Here is a 23,272-nt window from a genome sequence, read left to right as displayed (position 1 = left end):
GGTGCACTCAGCTGCCCTGCCGCCGCTTTAGTCCAACATCCTCACGTTACCGCCCCGGGGCTCTACATTCGACCTCGAGCTTCAAGGCAACACCACCTGTGCTGAACAGGCTGGCTTTGGTGTAAAGGTGGTAGCAAAGGGAAAATGTTGTCCGCCCTGAAGAGCTGACTTCTATGAGATCGTGGCTCGCCCGGAAGATGTCAACCCTTCCACCATTTACCAATCATCTATCCAACACATTTGATGCCGGACTCAGTCCCGAGGCCAGGTTGCTACAATGCGGCATAGACATTTGGGATTATTATTCGCTCCCGTGCAGCCTTGCTGGGACTTGCCATCTGTGCCTTGTTGCCAAGTCCAATTGTCCTTGTGCAAAAGAGTGACTGCCTTGACGAGCAAGGCCATCAAACCCTTGATCGGCTTTCCGGACAAGATGGCTCCAGACCAGCCCGTCCAGTTCGGAAACGACCCTTGGGACGGAAAGGCTTCTATGGCTCGACGAGGTTCTGCTGAAGCCATATGGCTCAGCATGAGATATCTGCGACACAACCCCTCTGTTGACAACTTGGGAAGATGCTGCTCAGAAGCATATTAGTTATTAAGACGACGACGGACAACTCTCAGCACAGGCATACAAGACTGGTACTCCGTAAGTAACATGGTCCTAGCCCGTGGCTCTCGCGGTACTGGGCAAACCTGACCAAAGAGCCACTACGCTTACCCAAGGAGGCCCTCATGCAAACTTACTCAGCATGCTTGCTGGACAGGACAAGGCGGTTTCGCAGCTCCTCTTGTCACTAGGGACACGACGTAAAGAGACGCGTCCTGGTGAAACTTGTCCGCGAACCGCAACCGATCAAGGACGAAACGCAATAAAAGGCCCCGGCCAGCCACTAGCTTCACGCAACCGTTCACAGACAATCTTGAACATTGCTGTGAGCTGGAATATCATTGGATGTGCGAAAATTCGTCCAACGAAAGGAACGCGAGTCTATCAGAGGCAAGACGACACCCGTCTCTACATGATATAGAGCCTGAGGACGAACAGGTGTTCAATCGACTCAGGTGAATAGGTGCAAGGGGAGATCTTGCAAGATCAACTGACTGTGCGTTGGAATTGGTTCCGTAAGTACACCTTTGGAGGGTTCGCCTGGCTCTGCCTGATCAGAGTCGATTTCCCTCTTTGAATCTTGATCGCATTTCATGAATTTATTGAATCATGTTCTGCAGAAAACCCGCGCGGGCGGAGAGAAGAAGCCACAGCCGCGGATGCTGGTGCCAATTTACATTGACCATTTGACCTTCTTGGCATGCATGCACTCAGCATGCCTCTCACTGAAAATGAGGATTTTGAACTCGATTGTGACGCCTGTAACCATGTCGCATTCATGCCTTGGCAGTTGCTCGGACTTTGGCCTGAGCCTTCAATGTCTCGAATCGTGCCTAGAAATCCTGTTCGTCAGCCCTGTAATCCCACACAGATACACCCGGCTCCAGTCAGCCGGGGATGCGGAAGCCCAGGATGTGTATTTGGTAGAGCTCGTAGACTATAGCCACCTGTCTCAACTCACCTGCTTCTTCAACCTCATCACCTTGAAACGCTCAAAGTCGGTAAGATTTCTCCGCCGCTCCTGCTGCTCTCGCTTCTTCGCCCACGACGACTCAGCCCACTTAGAGTCAATCTCGTTCTTTTCCCAGAGCTTCTTAACCGGACCTGTGCCTGCGGCTTTGGGGAGGTTGGGGATGACCCAGGGTGTGAGGGAGAGTGTGCTGGTGGCGATGGCCTGTCGGGGGACTACGGCGCCTTCCTTGCTCGACGGACCGTCAACTAGGACCTAGAAAAAAACAAAAGTTTTGTGAGCCAAATCTGTTTCTCTTCTATCTGGCATGATACCAAAGCGCCCGAACATCAAACATACTCTGCCGGGATCTATTATCTCCACCACAACGGCCAGCTTGCCATCGTAGGGACCTGCGCGGATGGTGACAATCCGGCCGACCTCGACGAGTTTCCACCCAGCGGCCTTGATATCGACGTTGGACATCTTGCCGGCAAAGTGATATGAGACTGGGTGAGGCTGCGCGCGAGGATCAGTATGAGAGCCCGTGGAAAGTCGCACCGGATGTCGAGCACGTACGAAGGAGGGAAATGTATTTGTTGGTGCCGTCCGAGTTCAATCTGGCTGAGTCGAACGCCCTTCGTGCGCCGGGGGAAATTCGTTAGCGCCAGGCCAAGAATTTGTGTGCCAAGCAATATCGGTAGACCTACCTTTTATGGCGGGCGAGATCTGGAACTTTTCGAATCTCTTGGGCCTTTTTAATTTCTGCTTGGTGAAGCAAGAATTGTAGGTAGCTCTTCATCTTGGGCACGCCATACACTCTCTCGCTTCGACTACTATGCGAGGCGTCTTCTACTCGGTCTCTGCCTCTACGACTCTGGAACGGAAGCGCCGATGACTGTTCGCCATCTGATCCAGTGGTAGCCCAAGCAGGTCAGTTCTTCCGTCTGCTCCTTCCTTTCTCACCCTTCATGATGTTATAATTTGCGATTGAATTCGGTGCTGGAGACTCTCGCCGGAGCCTCTTAACAGTACCGGAGACATGATATTCTATTCTTACATATGCTGAACAACTCGACCCATTTACTGCTCCCATCTTCGGCTACAATTTCGTGGGGCACGACTGACTAACCGCTTGAACAGCGATGCGGGTACCATACCAGATCCCAAGATGTCCTATGTCCGCCTCCGTTGCCGCAGTTTCTCGGACTCGTTGTTTACTGAATCATGTGGCGTCCGTCGGCTGAGTCGAGGACGAGGCCTTCAAAGGTACGCGCCTCTCTCCCTTTATTTCTTTACCCAGCACCGCGTCTTTCCGATGATTACAACCTCATCTGCCTAGATAGTAAATGATCAAATTTGACATGATCGTACCCTTCACCAAGATCTCTGAGGAAATTTGACAGCAGTAGATGTTACATTTGTTTGCGTGGGTTCACTGCTGACTCCTTAGCAGGTAAGACGAGGATCAAATCTTGCTTGCTCCGGCCTCATCGCTGCCGCGTGCTGTCGTCTTGATGTCAGAAGTCTTGCGCTGGATCTGGCGTGTGTGATTGCTCCCGGCTTCAAGGGAGGCTTCGTATCTCGCTTTCGTGTGCGCAGCCCGCGTGATACCCCGACCTGCAAATAGCCGTCATCTCCTATGGACTTACCGACGGTTCGAACCTCGCTCGTGCCGTTCCTTGTTCACCCTTTCTGGTTGTCGAATAGGTCGATCTCACCTTCTAGGATTCAACTTGACCAATTTCTCCCTCACCTGAGCCGCACAGATAGCTCCTCCTCTTGCGATGCCCTTGCTGGGCTCTTTGGCGACCTAGAATGAATCTCTGCAGTTGGCATCTCAATGCTGACACGTCCAGCTGTAGACAGTGATGTCTAATCTGGGAGCCAAACCATTCTTATGATACTGGGGAACAAGCATGAGGAAGGATACTGCATGTACTCCGTAGGTTGGTGACTCCTCGTGCGGCAACGTGTCTCCATCGTAGATATGCTGGATACCAATGCACAGTCGGTGGGACTTGCATTCGGCAAAGCGGTACAATCCCGACCAAGTGTAACCATAGCAAATAACTTTCTCTTCGAAGCCTGTCTCGGGTAGAAATACCAATGGAAACAGATCACACGTGTCAAAGGTTTTGCGCTTCGGGACAAGCTAGCCTCGGAGGTTGAGCTCACAATTACACAGCCGTAAACGTGACCCCACCGCCTATTGGTAAGTACATGTAGGAGTATGATAGATAGCTCGCCAGAAGCGAGAGATCTGGGATGCTCGCGTGATCTCAGATGGCGGGATTCAAGAGTCCACTAGCTTACGGACCAGGATAGTGCCGTTGTGTAGTCGACTGGGAAATGGGATTAAAGGACACCCATCCGCCTCACCAGTCCGGCACACGAGGCATCTCACAAAGCAGATCCGTCGAGCTTTGGCAGGGTGGTACAAGTACCATGCACGGAGAACAGACAAGGGGGAGAACGTGGAACGGTAGAAGGGTGTTTGGAAGGTGACTGGGTGGTCTCGACTCCGCAAATGGCGTGTTTCTTTGTCTTCCGGGCCAAGGCCGCTAGCTGTCCTGCAAGGCTTGAGCTGGTCAACCAAACTTCTTTGTCTTCTCTGCATACTCGTCGACGGCAGATCCATCACTCTTTAAGTAGCCGTCATCACTCAGGCCGGATTACAATTTGGTTGCGTCCAGATCTCTCTTTTCGCCTCCTGCGTGGAAGGCAGGGACATTCAATCTGCTTGGAGGGGTGCGGGAAATAATTCTCCAGGCAAGTGCCCGCTGCTGAAACAGTACATAAAACTCATGGTGTGCCGCACCCAAGGCGAAAATGAGCGAGGGGCACACAGGATTGAGAGCCTTGTGAACTGAAGGTGACAGTCGCCGTCAGCTACCACTGACAAACAATTGATTCATCGTTCTTCTTCTGGCGGACTGAACTGTCTCTCACACGTTCCATGTTCAATCCCGCCTGCTGGGCAGTGTGTTCTTCTTACTGTGTCAATTCATTCTGTCCTCCCCTCTTGCCTTCTATCATCCTTTCGCTCTTACCGTTTCCCTGTCTGCTGTGCGACCCCGATAACATCTCACGCGCCAGTCACTCGCAGCTCTCACAGCAGCTCGGCCCACGCACACTGCCGACCTGGGTCGACACGCGCTCGTCTTACTTCACTCATCTGTCGACATCACCATCCTCTCCTTCTAATCTCTCACCGTCATATCGACATCGGCACATTGGCTTATTCCAAATCCACTGATTGAACACGCTATCCGCTGGCACGGATGGCTTCAACGTCTTCACCATGTACAGGCTCCATGCCGAGGGCCGTTAATAGTCCCGACAAAGGCAGCATTGCTCCCTCGACTCCTCAGGCTCTCACCCAGCGTCGGTTCGCGGATGGCTATGACATGGCTTACAGAATCAACACCGACGGACTCGGCATCGTCTACATTGGCCTCGTCATTGCCTGGACATGCCTCTTGCTGCCTGCTGCAATCTTCCTCATCCGTCATCGGCGCCAACCTTACCTCCGTATGCGAAACATTCCACTGGCAGTCAGTGCTGTCGCAGTCCTCCATGTGTACTGGGTCCTTTGCATGATCGCCTATGTGCTCAATGCGTACTTTCCCTGTGCTACCGAGTTCTGGATCATGAGCATCTACCTGCCCTTGGGTATCGCTCTCTTCCAAGCTACCAATGCTCAACTGCTCTCGGTTGCCACTGCTCAGAAGAGATACGTGGAAGGAGATCTTCGCACTGGAACGAAGCCGACTTTCACCTCCAAGACACCAACCTGGCGGAAGTGGTGGGAGAAGGTCAAGACATACAATGCCACGAAAAATACAATGACTTGGATCGCTATTGGCATGAGTGTTCAAGTAAGTGAATCCATGATGACATCGATGGGGCTCGGCTAACGATTTCTCAGCTGCTATTGACTCTCATCATCTTTCTGGCTTCCAGAAGATTTCATGCTGGTTTCGGCATGACCGGTAATGCCCAGACAGGGACGCCTGACCAGATGAAAGAGTGTCGACGAGGATGGGAATGGTAAGTGGATGAATGCTTGCTGGAAGCTCACCTGCTGACCTGGTTCAGGTGGCCTTCGATTGCATGGCAGATTTTCTGGTCATGGATCTATGCGCCCGTGCTGCTCTGGAGGGTCCGAAGGATCAATGACGTTCACGGATGGCGCAAACAAACTGTTGCTTGCGTTCTCGCCGGGTAGGTCTCAATTGCGAGTGTCACCCAACGTTCACTGACGAGAGATCAGTTTGCCAGCTTCACCAATGTGGTTAATTGCATTGTATGCGCCCGGCATGGCAAAGGCAGACTTCTATTTTGTTCCCCCACTATGGTGAGCCTCCCTCTGGTTTGATTGACTCATAGAACGTCACTTATGCATATTCAGGTTCTCGCCATCCATCGTGATCATGCAGGCGTCAGTGATATTTGTCCCGTTCTTTCAGATCTTCAAACACCGACGACTCGCGACCGAGACTCGTGACATTATCGCAGAGTGGGAAGAGAAGCAGAAATATGGCTCCATCACAACCAGTTCCACAAAGCTCGGACACCAATCAATCAAGAGTACCGTGAGCACACGACAAGGTGTCATGTACACTATGAGCGCCCTCGAGCGAGCCTTGAAACTGGACCCCACCGGGCTGCTCATGTTTTCGGCTCTGAGAGATTTCTCTGGCGAGAACATCAGCTTTTTGATCCATGTTCGTGATTGGAAAGCCAATTGGGCAGCGACGAACGCGAAGTCGGCAACGCTGCGCAAGCAGGGACAAACCAAAGGCCATGAACCAACACTGACGCGACGACAATTCCAACAGGCAGTCGGGATCTATGCTTCGTTCGTAAGCCTCAAATACTCGGAGTTCCCGATCAACATCTCTTCGGCGCATTTGAGAGACCTTGCAGCTACCTTTGAACAATACGCGGCCCTCGTCTGCGCCGAGCCAACCTCCAATGCGGCTACGCCATTCGACAACTACTACTCTTCTACCGTCTCAGAGGATCTGGAAAGCCAGAGCGGCAAAGGTCCACTGTCAGTTGTGTCGACTGTAATTGGCGAAGGTGGAAAGGACAACTGGAAGCGTGATGCAAGCCAGTCGATCCAGATGCAACAGTACAAGATGACCAATTTCGGAGAGAGACTGCCTGCTAACATCGGCATCCCGGACTCTTTCGACGAGGCGATCTTCGACAAGGCCGAGCTCAGCATCAAAGAGTTGGTCTTGACAAACACTTGGGCCAAATATGTCAAGGCAGGGTTCGCGCAGAACAAGGTCAGATCTGGCTTTGCGGCTCGTTTGCAGACGGCGGTCGACGCGTGGCGAGTAAGACTTCCGGCCCGACTTCCGAGATTTGCTGGCAAATCCAGGAAGTGAGCAATACCAATATTGTCTCGGTGGTATGTTGTGTGTTCGGGTGGGAATTGTCTTGTGGCAGGGCGTTCGAAAAGGGGAAAACCTGATGCGAGGAAAAATGATACCACTTGTCACGAATTTGCTTGCGTATGCTAAGAGGTCTAGGGTTGCTCATCAATCATCAAGCAAGATGGTCTCGCTGGAAAGGAGCCACAGTCGATATACTTGATGTATCCGCATGTCTACTTTTCGGCAGGTTTCGGTGTATCGACAAGGTCATGCACGTGGAAAGTCATGCCTAAGGGTATCGGTGGTTAGTGGTTGTTCAGAGCTTCAGAAGCCATGTGGTTTCCGAAGTGTCACGATGCCTACATAGTATGTGTGTCGGTTCCATCTCTCTGGGAATGAGAATTGTAGCAGATACTGTGCAACGAGGCTGCATTGGCATGAATCCAGACAGGCCCGAACTCAAAAATAGGTGCTACTACGTATTGTCGGTGCCCTCATTAAACAGCCTATGACTACCACTACATCTCACTCTCACCCTCATTCTCACTCGTTTTGGACTCCTCGTCCTCAACCCACTGCACCGCACCAATGCAGAGTGTATGCGGGTGCAGGCGTGGACGTGGGTATAAACTTGTGCAACAGATCGTGCGTGTATCAATCTCTCGTTCCAGCTCATCTCGTCCTCATCTCAACGTCTCGACGCCTCCATCCCGGGCATTATGATCGTCCGTCCTGCCACCATCATCACCACCACCACTGGCGGCTGCATCCTCTCCCGTGGCAGAAGCGGTGGGGTGTTCCCCCTTTTTGAGCCTCTGCTCCCGCTGCTGTTGTTGCTGCTGCTGCTGCATCCTCTCCCTCGCCCACGTGCCCCATGAGCTGAAATACGCGCCCGCCTTGACGGCGCTCTCGCGCGCGGAGGCCTGGATCTGCGCGGTGTCGACTTTGGGGGCGCGGTCTCGGATGACAAGCGCACTCCACACGCCGCCGGACCTGGATTCAGGAGGCGTGGGCGAGGTGGAGGTGGGTTGTCGGGCGTCGGTTTCGGGCACGGCTGTGGAGTTTGAGTTTGGGTTCGAGTTCGAGGTCGTGGGGGATAATGTGCCCGGGTCTTGATTTTCCTTCTCCTTCTTCTCCTGCGTGTGGTCTTCGGCGAGTTCGGCGGCGGCGTGCGTCCGTGTCTGGCTTGGACTCTGACTCTGGCGTTTCGCTGCTTGGCGGAGCTGGCGCGCGCGCTCGACCTCGGCCCACACGCCGCGCAGGCCGGCCTCGACGCGCTCGCGCCCGCTCTGCAACGTGCGCCCCAGCTGTTCGCGGCCCTCGCGCACGCGGTCGTCCAGGTGCAGCTCGGCCATGCCCTGGGCGAACCTGCGCTGCAAGTCTTCGACACCCAGTGCCCCACCCGTGGGGTGGCGCGGCTCGATGATGTCAAAGATGCGGTTCCCCGAGGTGAGTTTGTCGAAGAGCTCAAAGTTGTGCGTGCTCCGCCACATGGCCAGAAACTCCGGGTTGAAGTCGCCTGCCGTGTCGCCTGGGTCGGGGAAGTGGTCGGGGATGTTGGCCACAGTGGCCGGAATGGCGTTGGAGACGAGGCTCTCGTGGTAGATCTGGTAGGCCATGCTCGATAGCAGTGAGAGGATGTATTCTTCGAATTGCATGCGGATGCTGTCCTCGCTGCCGGCGTAGCCCATGTGGCGGGGGCGGGAAGGGTTGTCGGGGTCCCAGGTGTCGAGCACGGTTTGGGTCAGGAAGTCGATCCATCGGCGGTCGGCGGCCGAGAGTTGCAGCGCGGATCGAAGGGATGGAGATGTCATGGTGATGGAGTTGGATTCGTCCAGGTTGATGAGTATGTCCGAGTATTTCTCCTTTTGCTGGAGGAGCAGGCTGTTTGTCGAGCCGACGACGTAGGATTTGGTGTCGTAGTCGGCGAGGATGTCGAGTTGTTGGAGGGGCGTGTAGGGGCCGAAGAAGGAGCCCTGCAGTGGATAACGGGAGTCGGCGTTAGTTGCGAAGATAGAGTATGGGGACGATCCCGACGAAGCATCGAGGTCCGGGGATTTGCTTGTAACGGCTTTTCTTACCTTTCCAAATATCTGCAGTGGCAGACCCATATATGCTAATACTGTTGAAAGGCACATTAGTTCTTACTGGATACCAAGGGAGACACGCCCAGACCACAGCGCGTCGAGGGAGCCACACGTACATGAATTCCTGTCACTAGTCCTCAAAGTCGCTGCTCGTTGGGCATTCTGCGCATAAGAATCGAGACTCGGATCCGCCGCATCCTGCAGGTTCGCTATCAAGCCGGGGATGAGAGAGACAAGGGCGAATTGCATCATGCAGAGGCGTTCGCACTTTGACCCGAAGAAGAGCATCTAGCATGACGTGAGCATGGTGCGCCGTTCGAGCCAGAAGCCATGGAAGGCAGAACGTTGTGCTGGGGCTATGAGAAAGATGAAAACGCACCTTCCGCTGCAGCAGTAAACATTTGACCAAGGCGAGTGTCTGATGTCGAAACTCGTAGATCATTTCTCGCAGAGAGAGGCCTGGCAACCGAGTATCAGTGTAAGAATACACCAGTTGTGTGTCCGTAGGTCTTCATTCGAGCTGACTACCCAAAAGCCATAGGTGTATATCTGGCAGGCACGCAAGGCCTAAACACAGCAGGAAGACGTACCAAAGTTATGATCCTTGCCGTCCTCATGCGTAGGCGGGGCTCTGACAAGACTTGCTTGAAACTCCTGCATGTTCGGGTCGCATCAACTGGCCACGTCCCGGAACTTGCTTGATCGACGCTACTACAACGCGCAGGGCACTCACCTACCTGTAAGATCGAAATGTCCGAGAAGTCTCTGGCACACCATCAGCGCCTGTGTAACAGCGACAATCTCACGTCCCAGACGCGCATCAATCCACACGGAAATCACAGGGGAGCGAACATAAAAGAGGACACTTACTCCTGCGCAAACCACGCCGCCGTCACCGCGCCCAGCCGCTCCCTCAGCTCCCCCATTCCTCTGGCCGTCGGACTCACCACCACCACGGCCTTCTGCACCGTCGAACGTGTCACATCCAGGGAGCGGCGTTTCAACTTCTCGCTGCGTATCTGACGCGTGCACGAGATGCCGAAGAGGGAGGTCGGCCTGCCATGATTTATATCTGGACTGCTCGACGCTGAATGGCTGTGAGTATCATCCGCCGTGGCCGCATCGCGCCTATCCAGCAACGTGAAGTAACTAAACTCCTCGGCCATGGCGTGGGCACCATCCGAAAGCGCCATAAACGGCAACAACGACCAGTCATTCCGCTTGGAAAGCGTCCGGCCGTCCTCGTTGATCCAGAATTCGACCTCGGGACCCCTTCAAACATCCGCGTGTTAGCGAGGCCTAGAACATGCGGTGCTCACGAGTTGCGCAGTCGCGTGAGATCGCCAGAGAAGATGTACACACCGAGCGTGGTGGAAGTCGACTACGGCGACTTGGGGCGGAATAGTCGTCATCTTGTCCGCAGGTAGCACTCGTATGGGCCAGACATATCAAAGGCCAAGATTCTTGGATACACTGTACACTGTTTGACTCGCACGAGGTCAGGGATAGATACGATGAGAAGAACACCTTCAGCCGCGGTCTGCAGTCGTCAACGGCCAAAGGAAAGGCCGTGAAGACTCGGACAAAATGCGAGATGGCGCCGAGGCCACGGCACGCTAGCCGCATTGGTCAGAATCGGCGTCTTGGCGGGCATCCGTCTCAGCAACACTCCCGGTAGGTATTAATTACTGTAGAAGAGATGTACGGAGTACTCTTGTACGGTATGCTTTTCATTGCAGGATCTCGTCGTCTCTCATCCAAAGTGCTGAACCATCGGTTGAATCCATTCCCCAGCGTCACGAGTCTAGGTTTTGTCTTGGTCTTGGTCTTGGTCTTGGTCCACCATGCCCTTTCGCGCCCAGCCTGGAGATTCCAAACCCGGCTCATGGAAATGCAAGTACAGTCGTGTATTCCCAGCTCTGTTACCGTCACACGCCACGCTTCACCGAGAGGCTGAGCCACGGCTGTTGCCTCGGTCTTTTTACGTCTCCAGTCCGGTCCGTGATCTGACCTCGTTCTCCTCCTTGACCTGGAGCGGCTCAATGTTCCAGATGCCGTCGGCATATTCATTGATGCATCGATCTGAATGGCCAGTCAGTAATGAACTGCCGGGATTATCATGGCCACATACCTGAGGTGAAGAAGCCCATTCGGGCCACACTGGTGATCGACTTGCTCACCCAGGAGTCCTGGTCCTTATAGGCCTCGTCGATAAGGTCCTGTGTCTGGCAGTAGCTGTTGAAGTCATCGCTCACTGTTTTGCCCTGTGGTCAGCTCATTTCCTACGGTCTGGGGGCGGGAGGTCCTACCAAGATAGTAATCGCCATGCTCGGCGATGCCACTGATCAAAGCACCGAACGCACCCTCGTCGCCGAACGTGCCCTTTTTGATGAAGTCAAACACCTTCAACAGCTCGGGGTTCATCTGGTAGTCGCCGTAGAAGTGGTGATGGCGCAGGTCCTCCACGTCCTCCGAGAGATTGCCGAACAAGAAGATGTTCTGCTCGCCGATCTCGCGAGTGATCTCAATGTTGGCACCATCGAGCGTACCAATGATCAACCCGCCGTTCAACACGAACTTCATGTTACTCGTGCCTGACGCTTCAGTACCAGCTGTCGAGATGTGCTCGCTGATATCCGAAGCCGGGATAATGATCTCGGCCTTGCTGACGTTGTAGTCCTCGAGGAAGACAACTTTGAGCAGATCGCCAACATCAGGATCCTTGTTGACCACCTCCCCGACCTTGTTGATCAAGTGGATTATGGTCTTCGCCATCCAGTAGCCGGGAGCCGCTTTACCGCCGAAGACCGACACCCGGGGAACGAGCTTCTTGCGCTCATCGGGCGACATGGCCTTGATGGCCATATAACGATGAATGACTCCGAAGATGTTGAGTTGCTGGCGCTTGTACTCATGAATTCTCTTGACCTGGATGTCGAAGAGAGCCTTGGGATTGACACTGTAACCTTTGGTCTTCTGGATGTGTTGGGCAAGTCGGACTTTGTTGGCATATTTGATTTCCGCCCACTCCTTCTTGAAGTCCTTGTCATCCACGTAGGGTTCGAGTTTGTTGAGCAGTGTCAAGTCCTTCAAGAACTCGTAGTTTCCGAGCTTTGACGCAATCAGTTCCGACAGGCGCGGGTTGGCTTGGTGCAACCATCTTCGCGGAGTAATACCATTGGTGACGTTGGTAAATTTATCTGGGCCGTAGACCTTGACAAAGTCCTTGAAGATGGTAGTCTTGATCAGGTCCGAGTGCAATTCGGCAACGCCGTTGACCTTGTGCGAGCCAACAATCGCCAAGAATGCCATGCGGACCATCTTCGGCTGTGATTCCTCGATGATGGACACTCTGCCCAGGAGATCTCGATCCTTAGGGAACCGGCGTTCGACTGATTGAAGGAAGTAGAGATTAATCTCGTAAATGAGTTGGAGATGACGCGGGAGGAGGTTCTGGATCAACGGTACTGACCACTTCTCCAACGCTTCGGGCAACACTGTGTGGTTGGTATAGCCAAATGTGCGGGTGACAATATCCCAGGCGGCGTCCCACTCCAAGCCCTCCATATCGACCAAAATCCGCTGCAGTTCGACAATTGCAAGCGTGGGGTGAGTATCATTCAGCTGAATGGCCACCTGGTCGGGAAACTCGGACCACTTGCGCTGTGACTTCTTGAACCTGCGCACAATGTCGTGAAGAGAGGCGGCGCACCAGAAGTATTGCTGCTTCAACCGCAGCTCCTTTCCCCGTTCAAGGTTGTCATTCGGGTACAGCACGGCCGAGATGGTCTCCGCTCGCTGCTCATCTGCCACGGCACTCTCATATTCGCCCGAGTTGAACTTGGCGAAGTCGAACTCGCCACTTGAAGCTTTGCTCGACCATAGACGCAAGTTATTTACCGTGGGAGTCCCATAGCCTGGCACTGGCACGTCGTAGGCTGTCGCGGTGACGATCTCGCCATCTTGCCAGGACACAATCTGTTTTCCCTGGTCGTCGGTGTACTTGTTGACCCAGCCATAGAACTGCACGTCAACGGTAACGTCGTGGCGGGGAAATTCCCAAGGGTTGAAGTCGAGCCAATAATCCGGGATTTCAACCTGGTAACCGTCCTGAATCTCTTGCTTGAAGATACCATATCTGTAACGGAGGCCGTAGCCCCAGGCTGCGTAATTCAACGTGGCCATGCTGTCAAGGAAGCAGGCGGCCAGTCGGCCGAGACCGCCATTTCCGAGAGCCGCGTCGTGCTCTTGTTCAATGATGTCCTCGATACGGAAACCAAGATCCGCGAGACCCTCTGTTCCCTTGTCAGCTTGTGGGATTCAGCAGCCTGAGATTGGACCCACCTTTGGCCACATTCTTCAATCCGACGTTCAGCATTGCATTGTCAAGCGCTCGGCCCATCAAGAACTCGAGGGAGAGGTCTGCAAGGTATGGGTAAGCAGTCCGATGTCAACCCACCTCGTTCCGAGAACATACAGTAGATTCTTTTCTGGTCGGCAAAGGTCTGTCTCTGTTGGGTTTTGTTCCAATCAATGATAAGACGGTCTCGAAAGGCCAGCGCAGTCCCGGAGTATGCGGCCCTAAAGCGTGGTCAATGGTATTCACCCCAGAGTCGGGTGACAAGACCTACAGCTCATCGCAGTTGAAGAGAGATCTCGCCAAGGTAGTTTCAATGTGCTTGACAGCCTCTGCCTGTTGCGCAAGGTTAGCCGCTCCACCCTACTCGACGGCCCAGGCATGGAATGTGACGCACCTCGAACTCTTCCTTTGTGGTGAAACCGCGCGGAGACTGTGACCTTGGCATCAGAGAGGACAAACGGCTTGCGCTAGCATCTCAAACATACGAATTTCCTCCATCTGTGTACAAGTTGTCAGTGGCCGTGCAGGCAAGCGCACCGCGGGGCTATCCACTTACGCCTCTCGCATGTGCTCGGGAATGCTCGATTCAACCGCCTTGATGTCTCCGGCACCGAAGCCCGTGGCGGTTCGCTTGTGCTTCGGTCTCGTGAAGCCGGGACCGACAGGACCTGTCAAGGTAGAGATGGGGGCACTCGTCGAGGGCTTGCGCTCCCGAGGATTTTGAGCGACAGCTGCGGCAGCCATCTTGTCAACAGGCACAGAAGAGCGGCTCGTAGTGCAAGTGAACAAGACTCAATGATAAGAATGAGGTAGAAGAGAAAGTGTCTATATGAAGGTAGGGCGGAAAGGATAGAGCAGGGCGGTCAAGAAGAAAGAAGGCCGCGAGAAGAGGACACAGGGTTGGTAAAAGATGTGTATGTGCGCGGGAAGGAAGGGGAAGCTCAAGCTAACTGGGGCTCTTCTTGCTCGTGCTTTTCCACTGGTACAAATGCAGTAGTATGATGATTGCCATGCAGCAGCGTCAAAGGATAATCCATGCCAAAGCACGCACGAATGGTCGCCGGGTGACTGGGTCTCGACCGGGATATGGGTATCCATCATTCAGCATTCGCTGTGCATTAGCGACATGCCTGGTCTCTGCTCAGACCGGCCTTCAACGCTCTACGGCTGCGATCAGGGAATGCGGCGCGCACGACGTCAATGGCACGGCTACGTTCACTAGAGCTCTGCTACTATGAGCCGAAGGAAGCGGTGAGCGAGAGGGAATCCCCATGTTTACTGCATGACTGCAGGTTGAAAACCCGGGCCTGCAAAGCAATGGATGCGCGGGACCAAGATACTCTGTTTACCCCGCCTTGTGAGATGCCACTTGTATGGGGAGTTCTAGGGCAACAGACAAGCTGTTGGCATGTGCCGCACGTTGAGCGCACCCAGGAACACCGATGACATTATTTTCCGAATCAATCTGCTTTTGCCGGGCGATCATCCTGATCTGTTTGTTAGCTGCGATTTCCCCTGGGAAGCTGCACATGCCAGCAAGAGTGAGGGTGAAGTGAAGGGAGCGGGTGTGGCCACTGCATGGCGGGGTAATGGGCGCCACTGGGAGGCGACAACAAGGGTGCGTCTTATCGACCTGTCCACTCCTGCTGGGGGCACACGGGCCTATACCATTGGACACAATTACCATCTGTCTCAATCGTACACAACTAGTTGGAGTCCGGCCGTCTGCGCTGGGGAGCATTGGCAAGAGTACCGCAGTACATGTTCAGAGCACCTGCTCCTGCGGTAAATCTGTCATAACTGGCTTTATCCAGCCCGGCTCAGAGGCCCGAGGTACCACATGTCAGAAAGCATATCCCTGTCAGGGTACCTCGTACACAGTACATTCGTTTCGCAACGGGTAGCGCTGGCATAACGTCAAGGCTGTCGCATGAACATATCGATCAGACCACCCTTTTGCTATACTTCAGCTCCGGTTCGCATGCTGAGGTCATCACCCATCGCTCGCGACCCCAGACCTTCGATCATGCAACTTGTGTAATCTGCGGCTTGCTTCGTAACTGCTTTCCTCGTCGGGACGGCCTTGTACAACACTGATCCGCAGCCATTGACCCCGTGGAACGACTGCGCATCCTCGCAGGTGCGATTGATATCTTTATTATGAGTACACGGCGACGATTGCGGCCTGTAGATGCCTTATCACGTCTTCTGCTGTCCGCCAGGAGGTTCAATGGTCTGCCCGCTCTCGTACTGTTCGGCAGAGAAGTAATTGTCCGAGGCGAAAGATCCCAGCGAGGGACCAATCCGACGGAGAAATCGATGCCGGTATGTCGAAACTTCATACATTTCACTCGCCGGAACCCGTTGACAGTGCCACAATACCCAAAGTTGGCCTTCATCCCGAGCCAGACAGCCAAACCTATTGCAATGGCGGCTGCCTCCATGCAATGGCAACAATCCTGACGTGCTCCCTCCCTCTTCCCCGCGAGCAAACCAAAGTATTGCAAAGACGCCAAACTTTTTGCATCAAAAGACCAAAAGGCGCGGAGACCGCAGCAACAAAAATCCAGGGCTGAGTACCATTGCCAAGCAAGAACGCGTCCTTCAGCGGCAGGAAAAAGTAGAAGCGCATACTGATGGCGCCTTTCCAGTCCGTCATGACTCCCATTCATCACATGACACGCTAGACGCCGGGGAATAAATGCATAACTCGAGGCGAAACAAACATGGTGTGGTCGTGGCTTCATAATATTCCAGAGTCTTTCAGGGCGTTTTGTAATATGGTCTCCTTGACCGCGGCGAAGACCAGCCGGATGTTCGTGGTGTCCGTAGCTTGCGTGAGACTGAAAAAACTCAGTTAGCGAAGGTCGGTCTGCGTGTGGCTCGTCGGCGATCACTCACTGGGGATAGAGGTTAAGTTGCGCTCGATTCACCTGGTTAAACCGCCACAGCAGGTATTTGGCGGCCCGATTGACGTCGTTGCCGCCAGAATAATCAGGGAAGTAATTCCCTAGGGGTGATCGACCCAGCTTCTCTTTGAACAGATCGACCTTGTTCAGGAACAGAATGATGCTGGTCCTCATGAACCACCTTGAGTTGACCACGGAGTCGAAGAGCACAAGACTTTCCATCATCCGATTCTGGAATATCCGTCAGCGACACACCTCACCTATTTGCTCCGAGAGCCGCATACCTGGTTCGATTCTTCCAGCAATACTTGGTCGTATTCACTTAGTGCCACGCAGAAGATGATCGACGTGACATTCTCGAAGCAGTGGATCCATTTCTTGCGCTCACTTCGCTGCCCGCCCACATCGAACATACTGAGACATGTTAGCCACTCGTCTCGCCCAGGAACCTTCCTCCGGCAGATACTGACTGCATGCTCAGCTGGCCCATGGTAAACCTCGTCTCGTATATTCCGGTCGTCTTTGTCCGTGCCCGTAGTACGTCGGCTTCATTGGGGATATAGTCGGGCGCTGCCAACCTCCGGACCTCTTCGAAGAAGCTGTAGAGAAGTAAGCAAGTGGCCGAGGCCATGATTGCGACTACATACTAGGGGGCGGAGTCCATCAGGTAAAACTCGCTCTGTCTTTCCATCGTTTTGGTCGCGGCGGCATCTTTCCATATGGCTTGCACGGCATCGGCGACTTTGGGATCTAGAGTGGTGTCGGGGTCCGGATCCACATTGAACTCCATTATATATTCGACGTAGTCCTTGACTGTTTGATCTTCTGGTTCGATTTCGAATTGCTGCATTGCGCCGATCAACGCCTTCATGCAGTCGATCAGATTTTTGTAGATGGTGAGCCGATACAGCGCCCGCTCTTCCTGCGTGTAGCCATTCTGGTGGATGATCTTCATCTGCTTCACAATTGTCGACTTTCCACTCTCACCCGACCCTATCATAGGCATGTGTCAGTCTTGGACGGGCAACGCATCTATCAGTACTTCGCATACCCAGCAGTAGAATCTTGCATTCTCGCCGTAATCTGCGGGAGTCTTCCTCGAGTTTCTTGTCTATAGCCTGACTCCTCTTCTTCTGTTCCGTATCCTCGGTCGAGGCCTCCTTGCTCCCGCATGCACCCATATCGAAGGAATGATGTGAGTTGTAGCGCAGCGACAGCGAGAGCGCTGCAGGAGCAGCGCCAGATGCGGCTGCAGCTGCGAAGGAAAGCTGCACGGGCTGTCTGCTCTGGCTGCGGCCTGATTGCGGGGAAACTAGCGACTGTTGTTGAGTCGAACGAGCGACGGACGATGCACCGTGAGCGTCAGAGAGAAAGCCGAGGGGTCAAGGGATCTATGCGCGAGTGGTTGTAGGTGAGGGCGTCGATGACCTCGTTGATGTTGGTGATGCGTGAACGGGGCCGAGACCAGGATTCAGTTGGTTGTGGAGCTCGACGCTCACGGACTGGAACGCCTCGAAAGAAGGACAACAAATGCCGGCTCTCCAGACTGGCCAAGCACGGTTGATAGCTAGGAAAGTTAGATGCACAGGACGTATCAGGATATTGCTGCTGCTTCACCGCAAAGGGTGCGCCAGAGGCCGAGACGGTAGGGTGGAAGCAGAAAGACGTACGAGCACAGCAGCAGGAGCAGTGTCGGTGGATAGCTGACCAGAGGGACGAACGGGAATCGCGGAGAGGGCGAGTTTGCCTCGTGCCAGTGCCAGGTGCCAGAGCCACTCTCGAAGGGCTAGGCGGAGTAGCCGAGAGCGGGCAAGCTGGGCTACATAGACTCGCAGTGGCCAGTAGCTAATTGAATACCGTCGGGCGCTTTGTCTTTGACGCGCATTACCCATTCACAGACTATTTGATCTCGCTGGTTATTATTGCAGTCGAGTGTCTCTCGTTGGTAGGACCGCCATATGTGCCCTCCGCCGTGTCTTAGAACGTGTCGGCACAGGCGAGTCGAAGGCCAGATAGATATAGGCGAATGCTCAACCAATTACGCTTGCATGGCGCACTATGAGTTGTCGCGAACTCGCTCCGAGGCTCCTCTTCCCGTTGCACACGAGTCGTAGTCCTCATTGTCCGGTCAGTGCCCGCTTTGGTCGACTCGAGTGACGTGTAGGAAGTCGCTCGGCCTGGAAAACACAAATAGCTTTAAAGAGTCTCTGCCGCCCATGTCATCACCACGCTTTTTGTAGACGACACATGGTATGCCTCATGATTACACAACTCTCCGCGCCAGAAGCAATAACGGAGTTACTTCAGAGCTCGGCACCCGCCTGGCTAACCATCTGGTGTCCAGGCACCGTGGTGAGTAGACGGGATTGGCCCCTTCTAGAATTCCCGGGCTTCCTCAACGGCGAGTGCTCCTCATACGAACCAGGACGCTCTATTGGCTTCCCTGGCTTGACGGAGCCTTGTTGCTTAACCACGGTCGAGTTGTGAAGCTCCTGTATGGCCATCGTCACCATCTTCTCCCCGGAAAGTCGATCGTCAAGCAGTGCACATTGCAAGCAGCAAAAGGAAGCAATGCATTCCAACTTAGGGGCAAGTATCCATGGGAAATCCCCGACGGTCTGGGCGCTGGGCACTCAGGGTTACACCTTCGCGGAATTATCTTTTCTTTCTGTTCTTGGACTTGCAGCTACAGTAGTCCACACACAATTGATTGCGGTATCCCAAAAACTACGGGATCATGGCTCAAGCCCTTGGAATTGCCATCTGCGTGCAATAAAAAGATACAGCACCAGCCTGAGCACAAAGAACACGATGACTCTATGAACCTCACCGGAATATACAGCTTTTGCTCTTGGTAGAAGTCGCTGTTGTCACAAACACCTTCGCCCCCAAAACACCGATCAGGGCTATGCTAGGATCCAACGTGCTTGAGGTGAGACTGTGCAACGACGGAGCGAGCAGGAGGCTGGCGTTGAAATGTAAGTCACTGCCACAAGCACGCTCTGATTCAGTGTCAACTTTGAAACGCAAATGTTGGGCTTCAGTGGTGGAGCCATATCTGGGTGTTCTATTCAATCGCACGGAGTCAGCATCTTATGTCCCGCTTGTGCACCTGAGAGATTGCTCCCGCCGAAAGAGAGTGGCCCTTCGAGAAAGACGTCTGTGTTGAAGTTAATCCTTTCTAGAGAGCTGGTGGCATGTGTCGTGATGATTATTTCGTCACGAGAAGAGGTGCTGGGAGGAAAGCGGGACGCGAGAGTGGTTCGATCCGTCGGCGAGCAGGCCGTGTATGGGTTATACCCGATCCCTCAGACAACTTGATAAACAACCGACAGGCCCTCAGGTCGCCATGAGTACTATCGGTTGTGATCATGGAATTCAGATGCCGAAGTGTATGCGCCCTCAGCGGTAGTTCACCTCGACCCAAGGAAAGAACATCCAGACTCACAAGGTCGCATAGAGAGGAATCATCCCTAGACAGCTTGCCGTGCGTGGTAGACTTAGTCTGGGCAGGAGGTTGTATATATTTGCCCCCAAGGTGAGATTGTCAGTTATTCTACACCTTTGCGCGAGATTCGCTGGTTCTGAAATGCATAGCTTGATGAAGCAATCTGGTCGGTGAAACAGTGACGATCGAGATTGATTGGGAGGATACGAGATCTGACTAAGTAGAAGTCTGGAATCATGGTCAAGCAACATGTTCCCTCACTAATTCGTCTCGACAGACTGCCAAAATTCGCTGGAAGATTTATCCGGCCACGCTGCAGCTGGAAGACTCGGTGTGGCGAGCTGTGCCTGGTATTGTACGAATACATAGCAAGTCCTGTGTACTCCGTACGGAGTCTGGTTCCGTAGGTGCCTGCGCCCCCAGGAAGAGCTTACCCGGGGCAGCCAGAGTCCCAGCGGCTGAAGGAAGGTTGGAAGGGGATCGGATCGCCCGATCGAGGAGCAAGTTACCCAGCCGTAGGCGCACTGTGGACCACCGAGATTCTATCCCACCGCCTACCGAGAACCGCGATGGGCATGCCGGGCGCAGGATGAGATCGTCATCTTTCCCAGCGGCCACACAGTGCCCTAAGCGGCCGCCTAAGCCTGTTCCAGCGAACTCAGAGCCTTAGTAACCATCTGAATCGGTGGTGACCTGAGTTGCCCCACGCTGCTCGCTGCCTCTTCAGAGTTCTTCTTGCATGCTACTCGTACCAAAGCACATGAAAGCTCTGTTGACGGTTCGTGACATTGGCCACCCATACCAAGTCACTCGCCTCGTCCGAGTACCATTTTTTCATCCTACACCTGCTTGCGCCACTCGCGCTTGAGCTAGAGGTTCGTGACTTTGGACAGCCGCCGTCCCTTCACATCTTAATCTCTAACTGCAATTCAGGACTACTTGAAACATCTTCCCAGTTTCCAAAGTACCAGCACCCTCACCGTCAGTCTATTGCCCTCTTTTCGTCTCTTCCTCCTACCTCGACCCTCGCCGGCAAGCGAGTAGCTCTTCACTTCAGGCTGCGCCTTCCCACCACGATCACTTCCAACATCCTCGACGTTCCACGACCGGGCATCCTTTCTCCCTTCAGTTTTCCGCCCATTGGCTTCTACTTTGAACATTCCACACAATGGCGGAGTTCGTGCGAGCCCAGATCTTTGGGACGACCTTCGAGATCACGAGCAGGTACAGAGGACTTGAATCTGAATGCTGGGATGCCCAATTGATTTCCTCGTGATAAGGTACACCGATCTACAACCGGTTGGCATGGGAGCTTTCGGCCTTGTCTGGTGAGCAATGGTGCCGTTTGAGGGCGGTAGGACACTCGTTGACACTCATCAAGCTCTGCAAAGGACCAGTTGACTGGCCAGTCTGTCGCGGTCAAGAAGATCATGAAGCCCTTCTCCACACCAGTCCTCGCAAAGCGCACTTATCGAGAATTGAAGTTGTTGAAACATCTCCGGCACGAAAATGTGAGCTGGACCGTTCCGGCGATGTTCAAGATGCTAATCGAGCAGGTCATCTCTCTTAGTGACATCTTCATCTCTCCACTGGAAGACATGTATGCCGAAATATGGTATCTGACCATTCCGCCTCAATACTGACTTTGGACTTAGTTATTTTGTGACGGAGCTTCTGGGCACGGATCTCCACCGTCTTCTGACCTCCAGACCACTCGAGAAGCAATTCATTCAGTACTTCCTTTATCAGATTCTGGTACGCCGATCACCCCGGAAGCTCTATCCGGTCCACGAGGATTCTAACAATCACGTGTAGCGCGGCTTGAAATACGTTCACTCGGCCGGTGTGGTGCACCGAGATCTGAAACCTAGCAACATTCTCGTCAATGAGAACTGCGACCTCAAAATCTGCGATTTCGGGCTTGCTCGGATCCAAGATCCCCAAATGACGGGATACGTGTCTACCCGGTACTACCGAGCCCCCGAGATCATGCTTACCTGGCAGAAGTATGATGTCGAAGTTGACATCTGGAGTGCCGGCTGCATCTTCGCTGAAATGCTGGAAGGGAAGCCATTGTTCCCGGGCAAAGACCATGTCAACCAATTCTCCATCATTACCGAACTGCTTGGAACCCCCCCACAGGATGTGATTGAGACCATCTGCAGCGAAAACACCCTAAGATTTGTGCAATCTTTGCCCAAGAGAGAAAGACAACCGCTCAGTACGAAGTTCAAGAACGCCGATCCTGCCGCCGTCGACCTTCTTGAGAAAATGCTGGTGTTCGATCCTAAGAAGCGGGCATCAGCAGCTGGAGCCCTGGAGCACGAGTATCTCTCGCCTTACCACGATCCGACAGACGAGCCTGTCGCGGATGAAAAGTTCGACTGGTCGTTCAACGATGCTGATCTCCCCGTTGATACCTGGAAGATCATGATGTACTCGGAAATCCTCGACTATCACAACATTGACAACGGGGAGACTGAACTGGGGGGCAAGCCTTTGACGGTGGAGCAAGCTCAAGCTGTCAATCAGCAGGTAGTTCAGTAGAGTGTCTATCTGCAGGCAGGGGCTAGCATGAAACAAGGCATGCAATCACGACCGTCGAGGGTGCTCTTCAGTGAGCATGGAGTGAGACGAATACCACGAAACATTTTTGGTTAGCAAGAAAGCATAAACAACGCCCAAGCCATTGCAGATTCATGTTTTCCCTAGCACCCAGCGGTGCTGGATTCGTTTTTCATAGAGGCTGTTCAACTTTAGTTGATTCACCAGTACACGATGCCCTTGATAATTAATAGCATCCGTCGACTTGCTCACAGCGCCTCGTTCAGTCATCACGGTGTACACAACCCTGCTTGTCGTTTCCGGTAGGTGGTCTCTCTGCTACTGTCCTCTTCATCGTCCCAACGGAAGTGTTGCCTACTGCCCCCCGTGGTCCTGGTCCTTGTCACCAGCTTTCCCGGAGAGGTGCTCCCAGACGTTGCCTCTCGTATTGGAGTCATCGAGCCGCGCATCGTCGAGGTATAATTTACCAGTGGTGCTTCCCCAGGCGACAATCTGGGCGCAAGTGGCGGAGGAGAGTGACTGCTTGTTTTCTTCCTCCTTACTGGACTTTGCGCCGTCCGTAGTGTTCACTGGTGTATCTGCCGGTGAGGACATCTTTGATATGAACAGTTGTGCGTGTAGATCTCCAGGTGACTGAGTGACTGATTGATGACTTCGCCCTCCAGATTGTGTTCCTGAAGAGGATGTTTGTCGTATGTGTAGGTTTGTTTTCCGCCGCTGTCTGCCATCAGGAACAAGAAAACCAGGACATTGCGGTTCAAGGACGAACGCTGCGCTGCGGTGCGCTGTCTGGCAGCCATGTCACTGACGGGCTCAAGTCGACTTCCTCATATAACACTTCACCCAGCTCGGTACCATCATTGTGCGATCACATCTCCTCACACCTTCCTAGGGAACCCTTGTCACTCATCAAGACCGCTGCACGGTAAACAAAGTGAATATCTCTACGAGGTG

At 53.7% G+C, this 23,272-nt stretch overlaps 6 protein-coding genes across 6 annotated transcripts; 2 read left to right on the top strand and 4 right to left on the bottom strand.

The window, feature by feature from the left end:
• Positions 1–1,386: 1,386 nt before the first annotated feature.
• On the bottom strand, positions 1,387–2,045 carry A1O7_00341 (large subunit ribosomal protein L14e; the record flags this gene model as incomplete). The annotated part of the gene is made up of 3 exons (XM_007754383.1): positions 1,387–1,443; positions 1,572–1,835; positions 1,920–2,045. 3 exons carry the CDS (start codon positions 2,043–2,045, stop codon positions 1,387–1,389), a joined length of 447 nt encoding a protein of 148 aa, XP_007752573.1.
• Positions 2,046–4,876: 2,831 nt separating this feature from the next.
• A1O7_00340 (uncharacterized protein) lies at positions 4,877–6,961 on the top strand (the record flags this gene model as incomplete). Its single annotated transcript, XM_007754382.1, has 5 exons — positions 4,877–5,440; positions 5,491–5,612; positions 5,661–5,786; positions 5,836–5,919; positions 5,974–6,961. 5 exons carry the CDS (start codon positions 4,877–4,879, stop codon positions 6,959–6,961), a joined length of 1,884 nt encoding a protein of 627 aa, XP_007752572.1.
• A 671-nt stretch (positions 6,962–7,632) lies between these two features.
• Positions 7,633–10,448, bottom strand: A1O7_00339 (uncharacterized protein; the record flags this gene model as incomplete). Its single annotated transcript, XM_007754381.1, has 8 exons — positions 7,633–8,925; positions 9,031–9,071; positions 9,153–9,324; positions 9,416–9,495; positions 9,627–9,690; positions 9,774–9,801; positions 9,907–10,308; positions 10,399–10,448. 8 exons carry the CDS (start codon positions 10,446–10,448, stop codon positions 7,633–7,635), a joined length of 2,130 nt encoding a protein of 709 aa, XP_007752571.1.
• A 569-nt stretch (positions 10,449–11,017) lies between these two features.
• A1O7_00338 (starch phosphorylase) lies at positions 11,018–14,140 on the bottom strand (the record flags this gene model as incomplete). The annotated part of the gene is made up of 9 exons (XM_007754380.1): positions 11,018–11,118; positions 11,168–11,290; positions 11,346–13,331; positions 13,381–13,458; positions 13,514–13,617; positions 13,668–13,729; positions 13,791–13,826; positions 13,882–13,894; positions 13,953–14,140. 9 exons carry the CDS (start codon positions 14,138–14,140, stop codon positions 11,018–11,020), a joined length of 2,691 nt encoding a protein of 896 aa, XP_007752570.1.
• A 1,999-nt stretch (positions 14,141–16,139) lies between these two features.
• On the bottom strand, positions 16,140–17,486 carry A1O7_00337 (guanine nucleotide-binding protein alpha-3 subunit; the record flags this gene model as incomplete). The annotated part of the gene is made up of 6 exons (XM_007754379.1): positions 16,140–16,239; positions 16,298–16,536; positions 16,590–16,719; positions 16,776–16,904; positions 16,953–17,298; positions 17,357–17,486. The coding sequence occupies 6 exons, from the start codon at positions 17,484–17,486 to the stop codon at positions 16,140–16,142; spliced, it is 1,074 nt and encodes a 357-aa protein (XP_007752569.1).
• A 3,435-nt stretch (positions 17,487–20,921) lies between these two features.
• A1O7_00336 (CMGC/MAPK/P38 protein kinase) lies at positions 20,922–22,300 on the top strand (the record flags this gene model as incomplete). The annotated part of the gene is made up of 6 exons (XM_007754378.1): positions 20,922–20,977; positions 21,034–21,081; positions 21,135–21,264; positions 21,310–21,353; positions 21,409–21,508; positions 21,569–22,300. The coding sequence occupies 6 exons, from the start codon at positions 20,922–20,924 to the stop codon at positions 22,298–22,300; spliced, it is 1,110 nt and encodes a 369-aa protein (XP_007752568.1).
• Positions 22,301–23,272: the final 972 nt, after the last annotated feature.

Source organism: Cladophialophora yegresii (genome assembly GCF_000585515.1).
Source record: "Cladophialophora yegresii CBS 114405 chromosome Unknown aczIN-supercont1.1, whole genome shotgun sequence".
NCBI classification, from domain to species: Eukaryota; Fungi; Ascomycota; class Eurotiomycetes; order Chaetothyriales; family Herpotrichiellaceae; genus Cladophialophora; species Cladophialophora yegresii.
Note: the sequence above shows the minus strand (reverse complement) of the source record. Positions and strands in the feature narration are given on the sequence as shown.